The 16,379-nt window shown below is 35.4% G+C and overlaps 1 protein-coding gene across 2 annotated transcripts in view; it reads right to left on the minus strand.

The window, feature by feature from the left end:
• ZDHHC15 (zinc finger DHHC-type palmitoyltransferase 15) overlaps nucleotides 1-16,379 on the minus strand; it is a 127,378-nt gene that overhangs the window by 101,106 nt on the left and 9,893 nt on the right. For both annotated transcript variants that reach the window (XM_057537545.1, XM_057537544.1), the window contains exon 2: nucleotides 15,189-15,215. In XM_057537545.1, coding sequence (XP_057393528.1) covers nucleotides 15,189-15,215 — 27 coding nt within the window. The remainder of the gene's footprint in view (nucleotides 1-15,188; nucleotides 15,216-16,379) is intronic.

Raw genomic sequence — 16,379 nt, forward strand, 5'->3', positions numbered from 1 at the left:
GAGTAATTATGAAATCTCATTTTGAAATTCAAGCAATAGAAAGTAAATGTCTACCACACACATATATCTAAACTCCCCCCTCTTCCTCCTAAGGCATAATACCTATTTTGTGTTTGATGTGTATCATTCCAGATCCTCTATTTGTATATGTTTATATAAGTATATAAACACAGTACACATATGGAATTTTTGTTATATTAAAATTTTTTCATTGTATTTTTGAAAGGTAATACACTCACAAGGTTCAAAAGAGTACACAGTGAAAAGTCTCCCTTCTATCCCTGTCCCTCAGCCACCCAGTTCCCCTCCCTGGAAGCCACAAATGTCACAGCGTCACGACTTTATTCTGTATCCTATCAGATTTTATACATATAAAAGCACTAAAACAATGTGCTTTTTCACACAAATAGCCGTATTCTGTACACACTGTTTTGCAACCTATTTCTTTTTCACCTGCTATGAGTTGGAGATCATTCCACGTAATATAACTTGGAGAGAGGGAGCTTCCTCATTCTCCTTTTAAAAAGTGGCATGGGATTCCATTGCATGAAGGTACCATAATTTATTTAACCAGATTGTCTCTGATGGAAACTTAGTTTTTCCCCTTCTCTTGCTAATACAAATAATGTTGTAATGAAAAGCTTTGTATACATGCCACTGGCACATGTACTAAAAATATGTATAGGATCAATTCCCTGAAGTGGGATTGCTAGATACAAACACAGGCCTTTTGATAGATACTGCCAAATTGCCATTAACAAAGTTTTATTTACTTTACATTCTCCTCACCAATAAATGAGAGTAACTCTTCTTCCACAGCCTAGTCCTTGTGAAATGTTATTAGAATTTTTTATCTTAGGCAAGACTTTTAAATTGTTTCTTTCTGTGTTATCCTTTGCTATGTTTTTGTTTCTTTGATTTTATGAGGTTTATATAAGGAAGATTCCATGACTATCTAAGTTACATGGGACATATAGTAACCCCTGTTCCTTCAGTATGGAATGGGAGTATGGAACTTTTGGCTGCAAAGAAATTAGGAGAAAATAATTTTATGTTTACCTTCTCACTGTGCACTCCAAAGACAATAAGGTTCAGCAATTTGGATCACTTGAATGATGAGAACTAAACTCTTACACTTGGTAGTATTTTAAGGATATTTACTTTGCTTTAGTTCCAGTGATTGAGATGGGAAGTATAGGATTTTAACTTGTTCTAGGTCATAGTACAAATCTATACCTGGCTTAATCATAGAACTAGAAACAGCTGGCTCCCATTTCTGCATTCCATGGTTTCATAGAAGTTATGAATACTTTATAGATGGATGGAAAATGAGGACTCATGAGGTCAAATGATTAAGTCAAAGTCATTCAGTAGATTGGTAGAATAGGAACTATATTATAGATTTCACAAAAACCTAGAGTTGGATGAGAACATAGAGATCATCTAGTTCAACATCCTCATTTTATAGACAGGTAACTGAGGCCTAGAGAGGGTAAGTGACTTGATCAGGGTTACCCAGCAAAGTTACGGAAACACTGGGACCAGAATCCAGGTTTCCTTACCCCCAGTCCAGAGCTCTTTTCCCTAGAGGAGTGGTTCTCAAATTTTAGTGTGCATCAAAATCACTTTGGGAGATTATTAGAATGCAGATTCCCAAATTCTACACCAAATATTCTGAATCAGTAGTCTGTGATGGAGTCCAAGAACTTCCCCAGGTAATTCTGAGGCAGACGAACCATGAGAAATAGGGCCTTAGAGGTCATTGGGTTGTTCAGCTTACCATCCCAAGGAGGAAGCTCCTCTCCAAAATCCTTGGCAGGCAATTACCATATCTCTGTCACATTTCATCCTGCAGTGAGTATTATGGATAGGCCCCATGAGTCTCAATTTTATGTTTTTCCCTATATATATATATAATCTTCCTAAGCTATGGTCCCAAATGTATAGAAGTCCATTCTTTTTCTGTCTTAAAAATGAGCAACATATTTCTCTATAATTACTAATTTTGTACCTAGAATAATCATCCCTATAAACTGCAAGGACACTGAGTCTTTCTTTTTAAGTGTGATGCTCTAGTGAGATTTCAGATAACTAGAGAAATCAAACAGCTTGTGAACTGTATCCCTGAACTGTCACTACTCATTGACATTGGAATGAAATTGGAAAACATCTTTTTTAAGCAAACAGGCAAAGTAGAGCCCTTCGCTTATTTGGTAGTGATCACAGTCATGGGGCATCTGAAGCCACTGAAGCTGTTTACCAAATGAAAGCCAAAAGCCTTTCAAATGTTTTTTTTTTCCTTCCATAATGTACAAAGGTTTTCAGGAGAAGGAGAAATCAGCCATAAGGAAATGACCAACTGTCAAAGAAAAATCCACCTCAGCATGCAGTTGTTCTAAATTTTGCCACTGTGTTGCAATGTCAATATCCCATTGTGGGAATAGCTTCTGAAATGAGAATGACTACTTGAGCTTTTTTCCTGAAATAATGATTCATAAACTTCTTGATAAAAATTATGGAATCGAAACCACATGATGGAAGCAGCATAAAGTTGTTATTAGCGACATGGTCAGCAGGATGCCTTTCTAGGTATCGCTCCCAGGGACTAATGGGAAGTGAATGATTTTGTGTGTATGCGTGTGCATGTGTATACATGCGTATACATTCTTGTGTGAATAAAAATGAATGCAGCAGACAGACTGCTTTGAATGCAGCAAGATCAGCACCAAAATGGGGAAAATAGGAAAATAATAATGCTTTACTATATATACTCAGACACATAAATGTTAAGGCTGTTGCTGTGGCAATTATCTAGCATACCTTTTTTCTTTAAAAAGCTATGGAAACAATGTTTAGTTTAAAAAGACACTGTTTTCTGTAATATCTTTTATATCAATTGAAAAGCATTTTAGTTGGTAGAAGGGGTGGGTGATGGGGAGAGGGGTGCACCTTTCAATTACATACTATAATTCAAATAGGAATATCAGCTGTAGCTTTAGCAATTGAAAGAGTCCTCACTAAAATCCCCATTTTGGCTTAATATAGAAAACCCCAGATTATGATCAGGGGAAAATTGTCAACTAGATAGTCACTTCTCCCTTTGAATGGGATACCTAGTAAAGAGGTCTTGACTCTAATATTTGACTTCACTGCTTTACTTTACTTTCACTGCCTTACTTTACTTTCACTGCCTTAAAAGCTCTAACAAAGAGCTGAACCTTGTCTCAGCTATTTGAAGGAATGTTTGGAGAGAATGGGGTTAGAGGCCCATAGGTTGTAATCAAGGAGCTAGGGACAATTCACAAGAATATAAGATTGGCTCAAGAGTTGTTTCTATGATTTAGCCACCCCCTAGGGGAATACAAGATTTTCTCAATAGTTGTTTCTAAGGTTTAGCCAGCTACCCACAGGAGTCTCTCTGATTGTGAGATCAAATTCTAGAGCCAAAACATGGCATCATGTTTTGAAAGAGCATGGTTTTCCTTATTGATACCAACTTCAAAAGTTAGGGTTGTCTCCAAGTATACTAATTTCCCCTAGTTACCCATCAGATATGTTCCACTCATCAATTTATATAAACTTTTATGAAGCTGATTATGTCTTCAGTCTATACCAATTCTGGGGGGTAGTAAGTCTCATAAGTTTGTCAGCCACTGTGCAAAAGCAGGGCTTCATTTTAGTTGCCTTAAACTATTTTTCACTTTCAAAGAGTTTTCTAGTCCTGTGTATTGGAGTTTGGTAAACAACACAAAGCTAACAAGATATATAGCCTTCGTATGTTTACAATCTTGGATTATAGCTCCTTTCAGTTTTTGTTTTTCCATGCTGAAGAGGCCTCTCTTTTTGGTCCGCTTTGGGTATATATATATATATATATATATATATATATATATATATATATACACACACACACAAACACACACACACACACAAACAACAACCACCTTGTCAGGTTGTGAGAACTAATTGACTTAAATACGGAAGTATCTCACATACTCTAAGGACTTAATTAACATCAGCTTTCTTCCTCTCCTATCCTTCCTCTTAAATCTTAGTGATCTGTTTTCTGACATATGGTGGTAAAAATTACACAGACTTCAGGGACAGACACACCATGGTTTTGTTCAAAAAGAGGAAAATGGTTTGTTTCCAGTCCTCTTCTTGATAATATCTACTTAACATTTCATTGATTCATTCATCTTGGGGATAAAGAAGTACACAGAGCAACATTCCTTGGGGAATTATCTTTGTCTACTTTCCTGGTTTAAAATGGATAGTTGAGATGTCATCATTCTGTATGTATCATTTGGATTAAGTATAGCCCAATGCCCCCATGTTGTCAGGGATATTCACAGAGGACACTGAAGCAGAACAGAGACACTTTACTGTCTATATGGTGGCTAGGGATTTGTGAGCCTATTTTTCACTGGTTGGGGAAGTGGTAGGGTTTGTCAAAATCCCAGCTTGGTTCCCTCAGAATCTATTTCCTTTTGTTTATACAACCAATAAAACCTCTACCTCATTAATATGATGTTGACTTGATTTATCTTAGTATTATAAAATTTTAGATTAGAAAGAGCCCTTGGATGTCATTTGGTCCAGCAGTCTCCATGATGACTAAATCTGCTTTACATTATCCCTAACAACTGGTCACCCAACTTTCATTTGAACACCTGAAGTCACGGGAAACTTATCAACTCTAGGGCAGTCCATTCTATCGCTGGATAACTCTGATTGTTAGACACATCTTTGTCATATTAAGCAGAAATATACTTCCTGGTAACGCCCTCCTGTTGATCCTAATTTTTTTCCCATGGAGAGGAATCATAATTGCTTAAAAACATAGAGACTTGTATCTAGACATTTAAAGATCTCTTACAACTCAATAATAAGACAAACAATTCAAAAAAATTAGGCAGAAGACTTGGACACTTCATAAAAGAAGGTATACAGATGGCAAACGAGCACATGAAAAGATGCTTATCATTAGTCATTACAGAGGGTAAATTAAAACCATAGGAGATACCACTTCATACACAAAAAACCTGACAACACTAAGTGACAGTGAAGATACAGAGCCACTGGAACTCTCATATCACTGATGGAGATACAAAATGGTAGGACTGCTTTGGAAAACAGTTTGGCAGTTTCTTATAAACATAAAATTACCACACAACCCAGCAATCCTACTCCTAGGTATTTACCCAAGAGAAATAAAAACACACATTTCCACGAAGGCCTGTACATGTGTATTCTTATCAATTTTATTTATAATAGCCCAAAACTGAAAACAACCCAAATGCTCATCAGCTGGTGAATGAATAAGCAAACTGTAGTACATTTATTATATAGAACACTACTCAGCAATAAAAAGGAACAAACTACTCATACATGCACTGACAAGGATGAATCTTAAATGCATACTGCTAAATGAAAGAAGCCAGATTCAAAAAGCTATGCATTGTAATATTCAATTTATATGACATTCTGAAAAAGGTAAAACTATAGGGACAGAAAACTGATTATTGGTCACCAGGGTGGAAAGTCAGAGAACTCTGGGGAGAGGTGATATTTTGAGGGTAATGTAAATATTCTATATCTTGATGGTAGTGGTGTTTACATCATTGTATACATTTGTCAAAACTCAACAACCTGTACACTAAAAAGGTGTGATTCTTATTGTATGTAAATCATATCTCAATAAACCTGACAAAAACAAAAACAAAGAGATTTAAAAATGGGTCTTTTCCAAGGTAAAGTGATGCAGCCACAAGCCAAGGAACAAAGGCAGTCACTGGAAGCTGCAAGAGATAAGATTCGGAATCTCCTCTTGAGCCTCTGGAGGGAGCATGGCCTGCCGATGCCTTGATTTCAGACTTTTGCCCTCCAGGTCCATAAAAGTATAAATTTCTGTTGGTTTATGTCACTATGCTTGTGGTAATTAGTAATGGCAGCCCTAGCAAACTAATGTACTCGCTATACTCAGTTTTCTCATCTGTAAATGGGCATATGATAATACTTACTTTATAGGGCTGTAAATGAGAATTAAATGAATCAATATACCTAAGGCACATTAGAGCAGTAGCTGGCACACATTAAGTGCACTTGAAGTAGTATTTATTATGACTCTTTAATAGTTAAGTGACCTTAGTTATCTTTAGCCTCCAGTCCATTCACCTGTTAACTGATAATAATCAAAATATTTAGTTTAACACCCAGAGAAAATAAATAAGTAAATAAGAAAATAAATAAATAAATAAGAGATTACATGGGCCTTTTCCTTTGATGTCTTTTCATCGTAGATTTTCTAACAGTTAGCTATTTATTCTTACTTCCAGTCTAATATTCTTATTTTCCTCATAGCCACATTTAAATGTATTAGAAGTTATAGGCTGTATGACTGAAAACAGTGTTGACAGGTACACAGCTAGGGTAGGAAGCAAAATCATGTCTCTGAAACCTAACATTGGCTGAACTCTGGCTGATCTTTCCTCACACACATAGATCTCACCATTTTGGCTCCATACATGCCTGCACCAAATGGTAGCCAGATACAAGTGGGGGCTGCAGGAGACATATTGGGAAGGGCACAGGAGCATGGAAGTTCCAGCCCAGCCCACTAGGGAGGAGCAAATTGAAGCTTGGGAGAGTCATATCTTTGAAATGGTACATCTAGATGTAGCTATAGCAAAAGAGACTTGTCAAAATGTAAGGGAGGAAAATCACTTTTTAAAACATTTATCAAGTGGTGTGTACTATACACACCACTGAATCTTGCTTCATCCTTAACCTCTGCAGTGACTACAAAGGACTTACACTTTCTATTTTATCCACTTCTATACTGTTTGCATTTTATGAGGTTCTATTACCTTTATAATCAAGAAAAACAATAAAGTTTTGTTTTTTAAATTCATCATTGAGGAATGGTTAAATAAATCATAGTATCAATATATCCATACCATGGAATAATTTGAGGTCATTAAAAAAATGAAACATGTTTGTATATACTAATATGGAAAGACATCTATGATATATTATTAAGTGAAAATACTAAATCATAGGAAAATATGCACAGTATCATCCAGATTAAAAAACAACCAATCTTAAACAAATTATACAAATCCATAATCATATGTTTATATGTAAATACAGAGAGAAAGATCTAGAAGGATACAAATCAAACCAAATATACTAGTTATCTGTGAATAGACATTGATAAGGGAGGGGGGAGTGTGAGGAGGACTTTATTTTTTATCTTATATATTTTTGTTTAGTTTGAATTTTCAATAAGCATTATTTTTGTAACAAAATTATATTGATATAAATCAGCATATTGATACTAATTATTATAATTATATATAATTATTATAATTACACTAATATTAACATCAACATAATACTCTTTTAGAAGTGGGTTAGCCCATAAAGAGAGCTTTTGTCTGGTTCCCAAATCCTCATTACGAAGTAATTTTACAATAATAAATATAAAATAGTGTATTATACCCATGCACTTATGGTCAATCAATCTACAACAAAGGAGGCCAGAATATGTAAAAGAATGAAATTAGAACATTCTCTAACAGCATACACAAAAATTAACTCAAAATGCATTAAAGACCTAAACGTAAAACTGGATACCATAAAACTCCTAGGGCAAAAAAAAAGGCAAAACACTCTCTGACATAAATCGCAGCAATATCTTTTTGGATCCGTCTCCTAGAGTAATGGAAATAAAAACAAAAATAAACAAATGGGACCTAATTAAACTTAAAGGCTTTTGCACAGCAAAGGAAACCATAAACAAAACAAGAAGTCAACTTACAGAATAGAGAAAATATTTGCAAACAATGCGACCAACAAGAGATTAATCTCCAAAGCATAGACACAGCTCATAAAGCTCAATATAAAAAAAAAACCCAATCAAAAAACGGGCAGAAGATCTAAATAGATATTTCTCCAAAGAAGTCATATAGATGGCCAAAAGGCACATGAAAAGATGCTCAACATCACTAATTAGAGAAATGCAAATCAAAACTACAATGAGGTATCACACACCAGTCAGGATGGCCATCATCAAAAAGTTTACAAAAATAAATGTTAGAGAGGGTGTGGAGAAAAAGGAACCCTCCTACATTGTTGGTGGGAATGTAAATTGGTACAGCCACTATGGAGAACAGTACGGAGGTTCCTTAAAAAACTAAAATTAGAGATACCATATGATCCTGCAATCCCACTCCTGGGCATATATCCAGAGAAAACTCTAATTCGAAAAGATACATGCACCCCAATGTTCATAGCAGCACTATTTACAATAGCCAAGACATGGAAGCAACCTAAGTGTCCATCGACAGATGAATGGATAAAGAAGATGTGGTATATATACACAATGGAATACTCAGCCATAAAAAAGAATGAAATAATGCCATTTGCAGCAACATGAATGGACCTAGAGATTATCATACTAAGTGAAGTAAGCCAGACAAATATCATATGATATTGCTTACATGTGGAATCTAAAAAAATTGATACACTTGAACTTATTTACAAAACAGAAATAGACTCACAGACATAGAAAACAAACTTATGGTTACCAAAGGGGAAAGGGTAGAAGGGATAAATTAAGAGTTTGGGATTCAAATATACACACTACTATATATAAAATAGGTAACCAACAAGGACCTACTGTATAGCACAGGAAACTATACTAAATATCTTGTAATAACTTATAATGGAAGAGAATGTAAAAAAAAGTATATATATATATATGTATAACTGAATCTCTTTGCTGTACACTTGAAACTAACACAACATTGTAAATCAACTATATTTCAATAAAAAAGAATATAAAATGGAGAAAAGACGGTCTCTTTAATAAGTGGGCCTAGGACAGCTGGACAGCTACATGTGAAAGAATGAAATTAGAACATTTTCTCACACCATATACAAAAATAAACTCAAAATGAATTAGGTGAATAAACTCACCTAAATGTGACTGGCAACCATAAAACTCCTAGAAGAGAATGTAGGCAGAACACTCTGACATAAATCATAGTAATATTTTTTTGGATCTGTCTCCTAAGGCAAAGGAAACAAAAGCAAAAATAAACAAATGGGACCTAATTTAAATTATAAGCTTTGCACAGCAAATGAAACCATCAACAAAATGAAAAGACAACCTACTGAATGGGAGAAAATATTTGCAAATGATAAAGGGTTAACATCCAAAATACATAAACAGCTCATACAACTCAATATCAAAAAACCAAACAATTAAAAAATAGGCAGAAGACCTGAATATTCATTTTCCCAAAGAAGAAATACAGATGGCCAACAGGCACATGAAAAGATTTTCAACATTGTTAATCATCAGAGAAATTCAAATCAAAACCGTAAGGTCACCTCACAACTGTTGGAATGGCTATCATCAAAACGAACACAAATAACAAATGTTGGTGAAGATGTGGAGAAAAGGGAACCCTCATACACTGTTGGTGGGAATGTAAATTGGTGCATCCACTGTGGAAAACAGTATGGAGGTTTCTCAGAAAACTAAAAATAGAACTACCATATGATTTGGCAATTCCACTCCTCGGTATATATCCTAAGAAAACAAAAACACTAATTCAAAAAGATACATGCACCCCAATATTCATAGCTTCATAGCAGCATTATTTACAATAGTCAAGATATGGAAGCAACCTAAGTATCCATCAACAGATGAACAGATATAGATGTGGTATATATTATATATATATATATATATATATATATATATATATATATATATATACATACACACACACACACACACACACATACACAATGGAATACTACTCAGCCATAAAAAAGAATGAAATTTTGCCATTTGCAACAACATGGATGGACCTGGAGGGTATTATGCTTAGTGAAATAAGTCAGACAGAGAAAAACAAATACTGTATGTTATCACTTATATGTGGAATCTAAAAAATAAAACAAACTAGTGAATATAGCAAAAAAGAAACAGACTCACAGGTATAGAGAACAATCTAGTGGTTACCAGCAGGGAGAGGGAAGGGGGAAGGGGCAAGATAGGGGTAGGGGATAAAGAGGCACAAACTACTATGTATAAAATAAATAAGCAACAAGGATATATTGTATAGCTAGCACAGGGAATAACTGAACTATAAACTGAGCATAATCTATAAAAATGTTGAATCACTCTGTTGTACACCTGACGCTAATATAATATTGTAAATCAACTATACTGTAATTAAAAAAAAAGGAGGGGCTTCCCTGGTGGCGCAGTGGTTGAGAATCTGCCTGCCAATGCAGGGGACACGGGTTCGAGCCCTGGTCTGGGAAGATCCCACATGCCACGGAGCAACTGGGCCCATGAGCCACAAATTACTGAGCCTGTGCGTCTGGAGCCTGTGCTCCGCAACAAGAGAGGCCGTGATAGTGAGAGGCCCACGCAACGTGATGAAGAGTGGTCCCCGCTTGCCACAACTAGAGAAAGCCCTCGCACAGAAACGAAGACCCAACACAGCAATCAATCAATCAATCAATCAATAAGAACGTGAATTTCTAAAAAAAAAAAAAAAGGAAAACAAGAACAACAACAAAATAAATTGAAGATTCCCTATACAGTATGGAGGTGAGTATAAAAGATCATATTGTGGCCCAAACTTTTTCCTCCCAATGCCCTCTCACCCTATGGTGTCTAATATATTACCAATAAATTAAGGTTAGTATAATAAAAAAAAACTGACACAAAGCAGAATTTTCAAATGGAAACCTGAATAAATTCTTTTATTAGTTTTCTAGGGCTGCCATGAAAAGTACTACAGACTAAGTGGCTTAAACAACAGAAATTTTCTTTCTCACAATTTTGGAGGTTGGAAGTCCAAGATCAAGGTGTCGACAAGGTTGTTTCTTCTGAGGCCTCTCCTCTTGGTTTGTAGATGGTGATCTTCTCCCTGTCTCTTCACATGGTCTTCTCTCTGTGTGTGTCTTTTTCCTAATCTCCTCTTTTTATAAGGACACCAGTCATATTGATTAGGGCCCACCCTAGTGACCTCATTTTCATTTAATTACCTCTTTAAAGACCCTATCTCCAAATATGGTCACATCCTAAGTTACTGGAGGTTAGGATTTCAACATATGAATTTTGAGGGGACACAATTCAGCCCATAACAGTTCTATTATTTAGGAATTGCACCTATTTCGAAAAAGGTAAATAATTACAATCATTTTTAACTTTAAATGGGAAACTAGAGAATTTAGTATGCAAACCATTCAAAATACAAATGAATTCTCAGATAATGAGTTAAACATTTGCTTAAAATGATTGATGGCCCTTTTTGAAGATGAACAACTGTGGTCAATACATTACTCTTGATTATATGTGGATTGCCTGACAGATTGTGCCTAATCTCATTTCTAAATTCATCCCTTAGCTTTACCAATCCTTGGACTCTACCAAATTCTTAACCTCTAGTTCATCCCATAGTCTCACTTTAGGAGTAGAGGAGGGAAGACCTTCTACTCAAGATCTTCAAAATACAGATAGTAAGATACTGAATGAGATCATCCATGCAAAACACTCTTATGAAAGCAAATATTTTGTTTTCTAGTACGGTCTATGGAAGGACAGATGGACTCATGTCTTAAAGAATTTCTGAGTCCTGTATAATCAAGGGTGGCATAATATATAATATTCTGGACTGTGGTTCAGATGATCTGAGCTTTAGTCCTTTCTGTGCACTAGAATCAGCATGACTAGGTCAAAATATTTTACTTCTTTGGGTCTCAGTTGTTCTACTTACAAAATATGAGTGCAAGGATTTTGACAATATATTTACAAAAGGGTAGTAGTTGGAATTATAGTCCTGAAATATGTTATCCTTCTTAGAAGAAAGATCTTTTAGGTCCTTTCAAATGTTAATAACAATAGTATCTATTACTACTTATTCTGTATTTATCATATGCCATGCACTATGCCAAGAGACTTACATACATCATCTCATTTAGTGCTTTAAACCATGAAAGGTAGGTATTGTTATTCCCATTTTACAGAGGAAGAAAGTGAAACTTAGCTTAAGTTCTCCAAGGTCATATATATAGTAAGTGGCAAAGTCAAGATTTGATCCCTGGTACATCTGACACCAAAGTCTGCTAATTTGCTACTTAACAGTGCATTAGAGATTGAAATTTATCAGGAACTGTATTAGTTTCCTAGGGCTTTCATAACAAATTATCACAAACTGGGTGGCTTAAAACAACATAAATTTATTCTCTTACAGTTTTGGAAGCAAGAAGTCTGAAATTAAGGTATAGGCAAGGACATGTTCTCTCTGAAGGCTCCAGGGGAGGATGCTTCCTTGCCTCTTCCTAGCTTCTGGCCATTTCTGGCAATCCTTGGTGTTCCTTTATGGCAACAAAACTCTAATCTCTGCTTCTGTCTTCACATGGCTGTTTTCTCTCTGTGTGTATCTGTGTATCCAAATTTCCCTCTTCCTATAAGGACACCAGCCATAGGGTCCACCCTAATCCAATGTGACCTCATCTTAACTTGATTGCATCTGCAAAGATTCTATTTTTAAATAAATTCACATTCACAGGTTTTGGGTGGACATGAATTTTGGAGGGACACTCTTCAACCCAGTAGAGGAACCATTAAGCAGACAAGAAATGGAAAAACTTTTGCAGTATGTCTGACTATGGTTTTCCTAAGCTGTGAATAATGAATAAAAGGTTACGTGATTTGAGGCTTTCATTTCTTTGTCCCTTATATTTTCTTTGCTTATGCCAAATAATGTTCCTACTGGCAGTCATATGTTGTACTGTATTCTAAGTTAATAGTGTAGTATAATTTGAAAGAAGTCACAGATTCACATGGTTAGAACTGATCTCAGATACTCATTAGGCCTGTTGGTCTGCTTCTAGGCAAGGCTCACTGATTCATGCCAGATAGTTGGGTGCCTGATAGTTTCTGAATAGTCTTCATGGCATCTCCTAGTAACCTGCCCTAGTGTTCAGAAGCTCTTTTCAAGTCTAACTTTCAAACTTCTGGCTACAATTGAATCTAATTTTAGTTTATGGATTCTACTGTCTTGAGAATCCTGACATATAAAAAAATGTTACAATGAGATTGTTAATACTTAACATTTACAAAGCAGTTTAATGCTGCATATTTTACTCCTATATACTTTTACTCCTACTAGCTTACAGTAAATCTGTAAGATGTTATTAAACTAGCCTTATTTTACAGAAATTGAAGTTCAGAGAAGTTGAGTTACTTACCAAAGGTCATAGAGCTAGTAAATGACAGAGCTGGAACTCCAACCCAGATCTTCTGTCCCTAAATCCTGTGCTTTGTCCCATTATACCCCACTTCAGAAAAATAAGCAAAGTCTAATCTTATTTTTTTAGTGTTTGATAAATTTAAGAGCTATCAGGAGAGAAGTGCTTTGGAATTACAGAATTCTAGAGTCAGAGGGACCTTAAAATCATACACCGTGGTAACAGTTTCCTAAAGAGTTAAAATTCTGGTAACTGGATTGATGCTATTAGAAAGGCTTTGAACTGAGTTTGGCTTACAAATGACACTCTACACTGGTGTGGTTGAGTTCATTGACAACACACAAGAAATGAAAATATACTACTTTGGACACTAGAAAAATGATCATTGATTGACACTAGAAATTGATCATCAATTTTCTGAGTAAGGAGTAAGGAGGTTAACTAAGCAAATGAGGGAGTTGTAGACTGAAAAGTAAAAAGAACAAGCATAGGTTTGCTTAACAGCATGGACTTTGAAGTCAGGTAGTTCTGGGTTTGCGCCCTACCACTTACTAGCTAGATGACCTGGGATAAGTTACTTAACCTCTCTAAACTTCAGTTTCCTTCTCAATAAAATGGATATAAGAATGTCTACATCATTGTGTTGACGTAAATATTGAAAGATTATACACACACACACACACACACACACAATACTTAGCAGGATACTCTGCACAATAAATTGTAGTTTCCAATAATAATAACAATATTATTGTCATTATTCCTATTATGGTGGAGCATCATCTAAGCCCCCACCCAACTTATCTTGAAAGGTTATTGTGGAAAATGACATTTATTTATAAATATTTATATATGTATACAGAAAATGATCTCTGACTTTAAGAACCATCCATAACAATAAGAGGCAATTCAAGATTTGCTCTAAGGCTGTAACAAAAGTAGCAAACATTTATTGAGTCATCAGTATGTGCTTTATTCACCACTGTTCTAAGGGCTTTACAGGCATACCTCATTAAATTTTCATAATAACTCTATGAAATAGGTATTATTATTATTTCTATTCTACATATGAATAAAGTGAGCACAAGGAGGTCAAATAATTTACTAGGAAGTAGTGGAGCCAGGATTTGAATTTAGACAGTTCTCATACTTTTAACTACAATGCTCTACTATCTTCCCACCACTCTGCTCTATTGCCTCTACAGCCAACACCTCTGTTAAATAAGTAATAGCAAACTGCAGCTTTAAAACAGCATAATATGAAAGTTATGTAGTTAATGAATTACAACAATTCCCATGAAGTGGGAATTAAAAGTGGCTATATGAATACTTATGGTTATACCTGATAAAATAATGTGAAACTAAAGGTTTGTTAAGACACATGTTTAGCTTACACATTTTTTAATGAGGAATGCCTCAGTCTGTTTAGAATGGTAGTATAAATTGCAGATCAAGCCAAGATGGGGGTGAGGAGTGAAGAGTAGTAGAGTAAATATATTGGAACTGTGATGGTGAAGGACTTAGCCCTTAAAAGCCCCACTGTGGGGCCCTTACTCCATGCCTTGAAGAGGGAATGAATTGGGCAGAAAGGCAAGGTACCTAGCACAATAGTGATGAACCAAGAGAAAGCCTAGGGTTAGTATGGCAAACAGAGTGGCTACCTGTGCCCTTTTCTATCATAAATCCTGGTAACTTCAAATTCCTGTCCTACAGCCAGAGGAGCTACTTAAAATATGTTCTGCTCTATCTCTGGGTAAGCTTCCTAAAAACCATTATCCTAAACTTTCCACTAACCTCAGTGTATTCCTGGGAAAGTTGCTCAATTTATAGGCTTTAATGTAATTCACTTTTAGACAGAAAGAGGGATACAGTCCTGACCAAAACAATTTATAATACCTGCTTACCTTTTTCTGCTGGGCTCAAAACAGTCACTGTGAAAAGAGAGAGAAAGGTCAAGATTAGTGATACTTAGAAACATTATTTTTCTAATGCATTTTTCCATAGCATCATTTTTAGTAATTTATTCAATGATACTTTAGGAAACCACCAGCCTGCTAACATAACAGAAGGCAAGGATGATTAAATTCTATCTTTTGCTACCTTCCTTCATTTTAAACCTTGAGTAAGAATTTCTACTCATTCAACAAATACAAGGATAATCTGACTTTAAAAAAGCCAACAAATGGGAAACACTCAAGCTATATAACATGGCAGTGAGAACTTAAAAGATGATAAATTAGGAGATGACTATTCATTTTCCCAAAGTATTCACTGTAGAACGTCTTTAAAAACCAAGTTTCTCTTGTATATTTAGAGGTAATATAGTGTAGAGGTTGCATGCCAGCTCTGATGTCAGATTTTCTGGGTTAGAAGCCCAGTTGCACTATTTTGTGACCCTGGGTAAGTTCCTTAACTTCCATAACATTGCCTACCTCACAAGGTTACTTGAGAATTAGATGAGTTAATGTATGTAAATGCTGTCTAGCATAGTATCTAGCACAAGGCAAGTACTTAATGAATATTAATTATTATATTTGAATGAAGATTTCATAGAATATTAGAACTGGAAGGGACTTTAGCAATTATCTGGTTTGTCTCATTTACAGATAAGAAAAATGGACTAGAGTAGTATAATATGATTTGCCCAAGGTCACAGAACAAGTTAGTGGCGGAGTTGGGACTATATTCCAGTCTCCAGGACTTTTTCCATGTATTATGTCTACCTTCTCCAATCATTCCTTGTTGGCTTACTGTGATATATATGTAACTTCTGTTCAGAATGTCATTTGTACAAAATGGGGCCTACCTGTCTTTACTCACCACCAACATCTGTGTGCATCTGTACTAGGTGCTAAGGCAAAGTGAAATTATAAGGCATAGATCTCAATCTTGAGAAGCTATTAAATTAAAGTGGTTTTCATACACATTGTTAAACTCTTAAGGATCAGAAAAGGGGAAAAATCCAAACAGAGAATGAGACTATATTCTAGGGGTTATTTCCTCAGGTTCTTTTTTTTTTTTTTTTTTTTTTTTTATAGCTACTTTATTTATTTATTTTTGGCTGTGTTGGGTCTTCGGTTCGTGCGAGGGCTTTC

This window comes from Balaenoptera acutorostrata, chromosome X (assembly GCF_949987535.1).
Source record: "Balaenoptera acutorostrata chromosome X, mBalAcu1.1, whole genome shotgun sequence".
NCBI lineage: Eukaryota > Metazoa > Chordata > Mammalia > Artiodactyla > Balaenopteridae > Balaenoptera > Balaenoptera acutorostrata.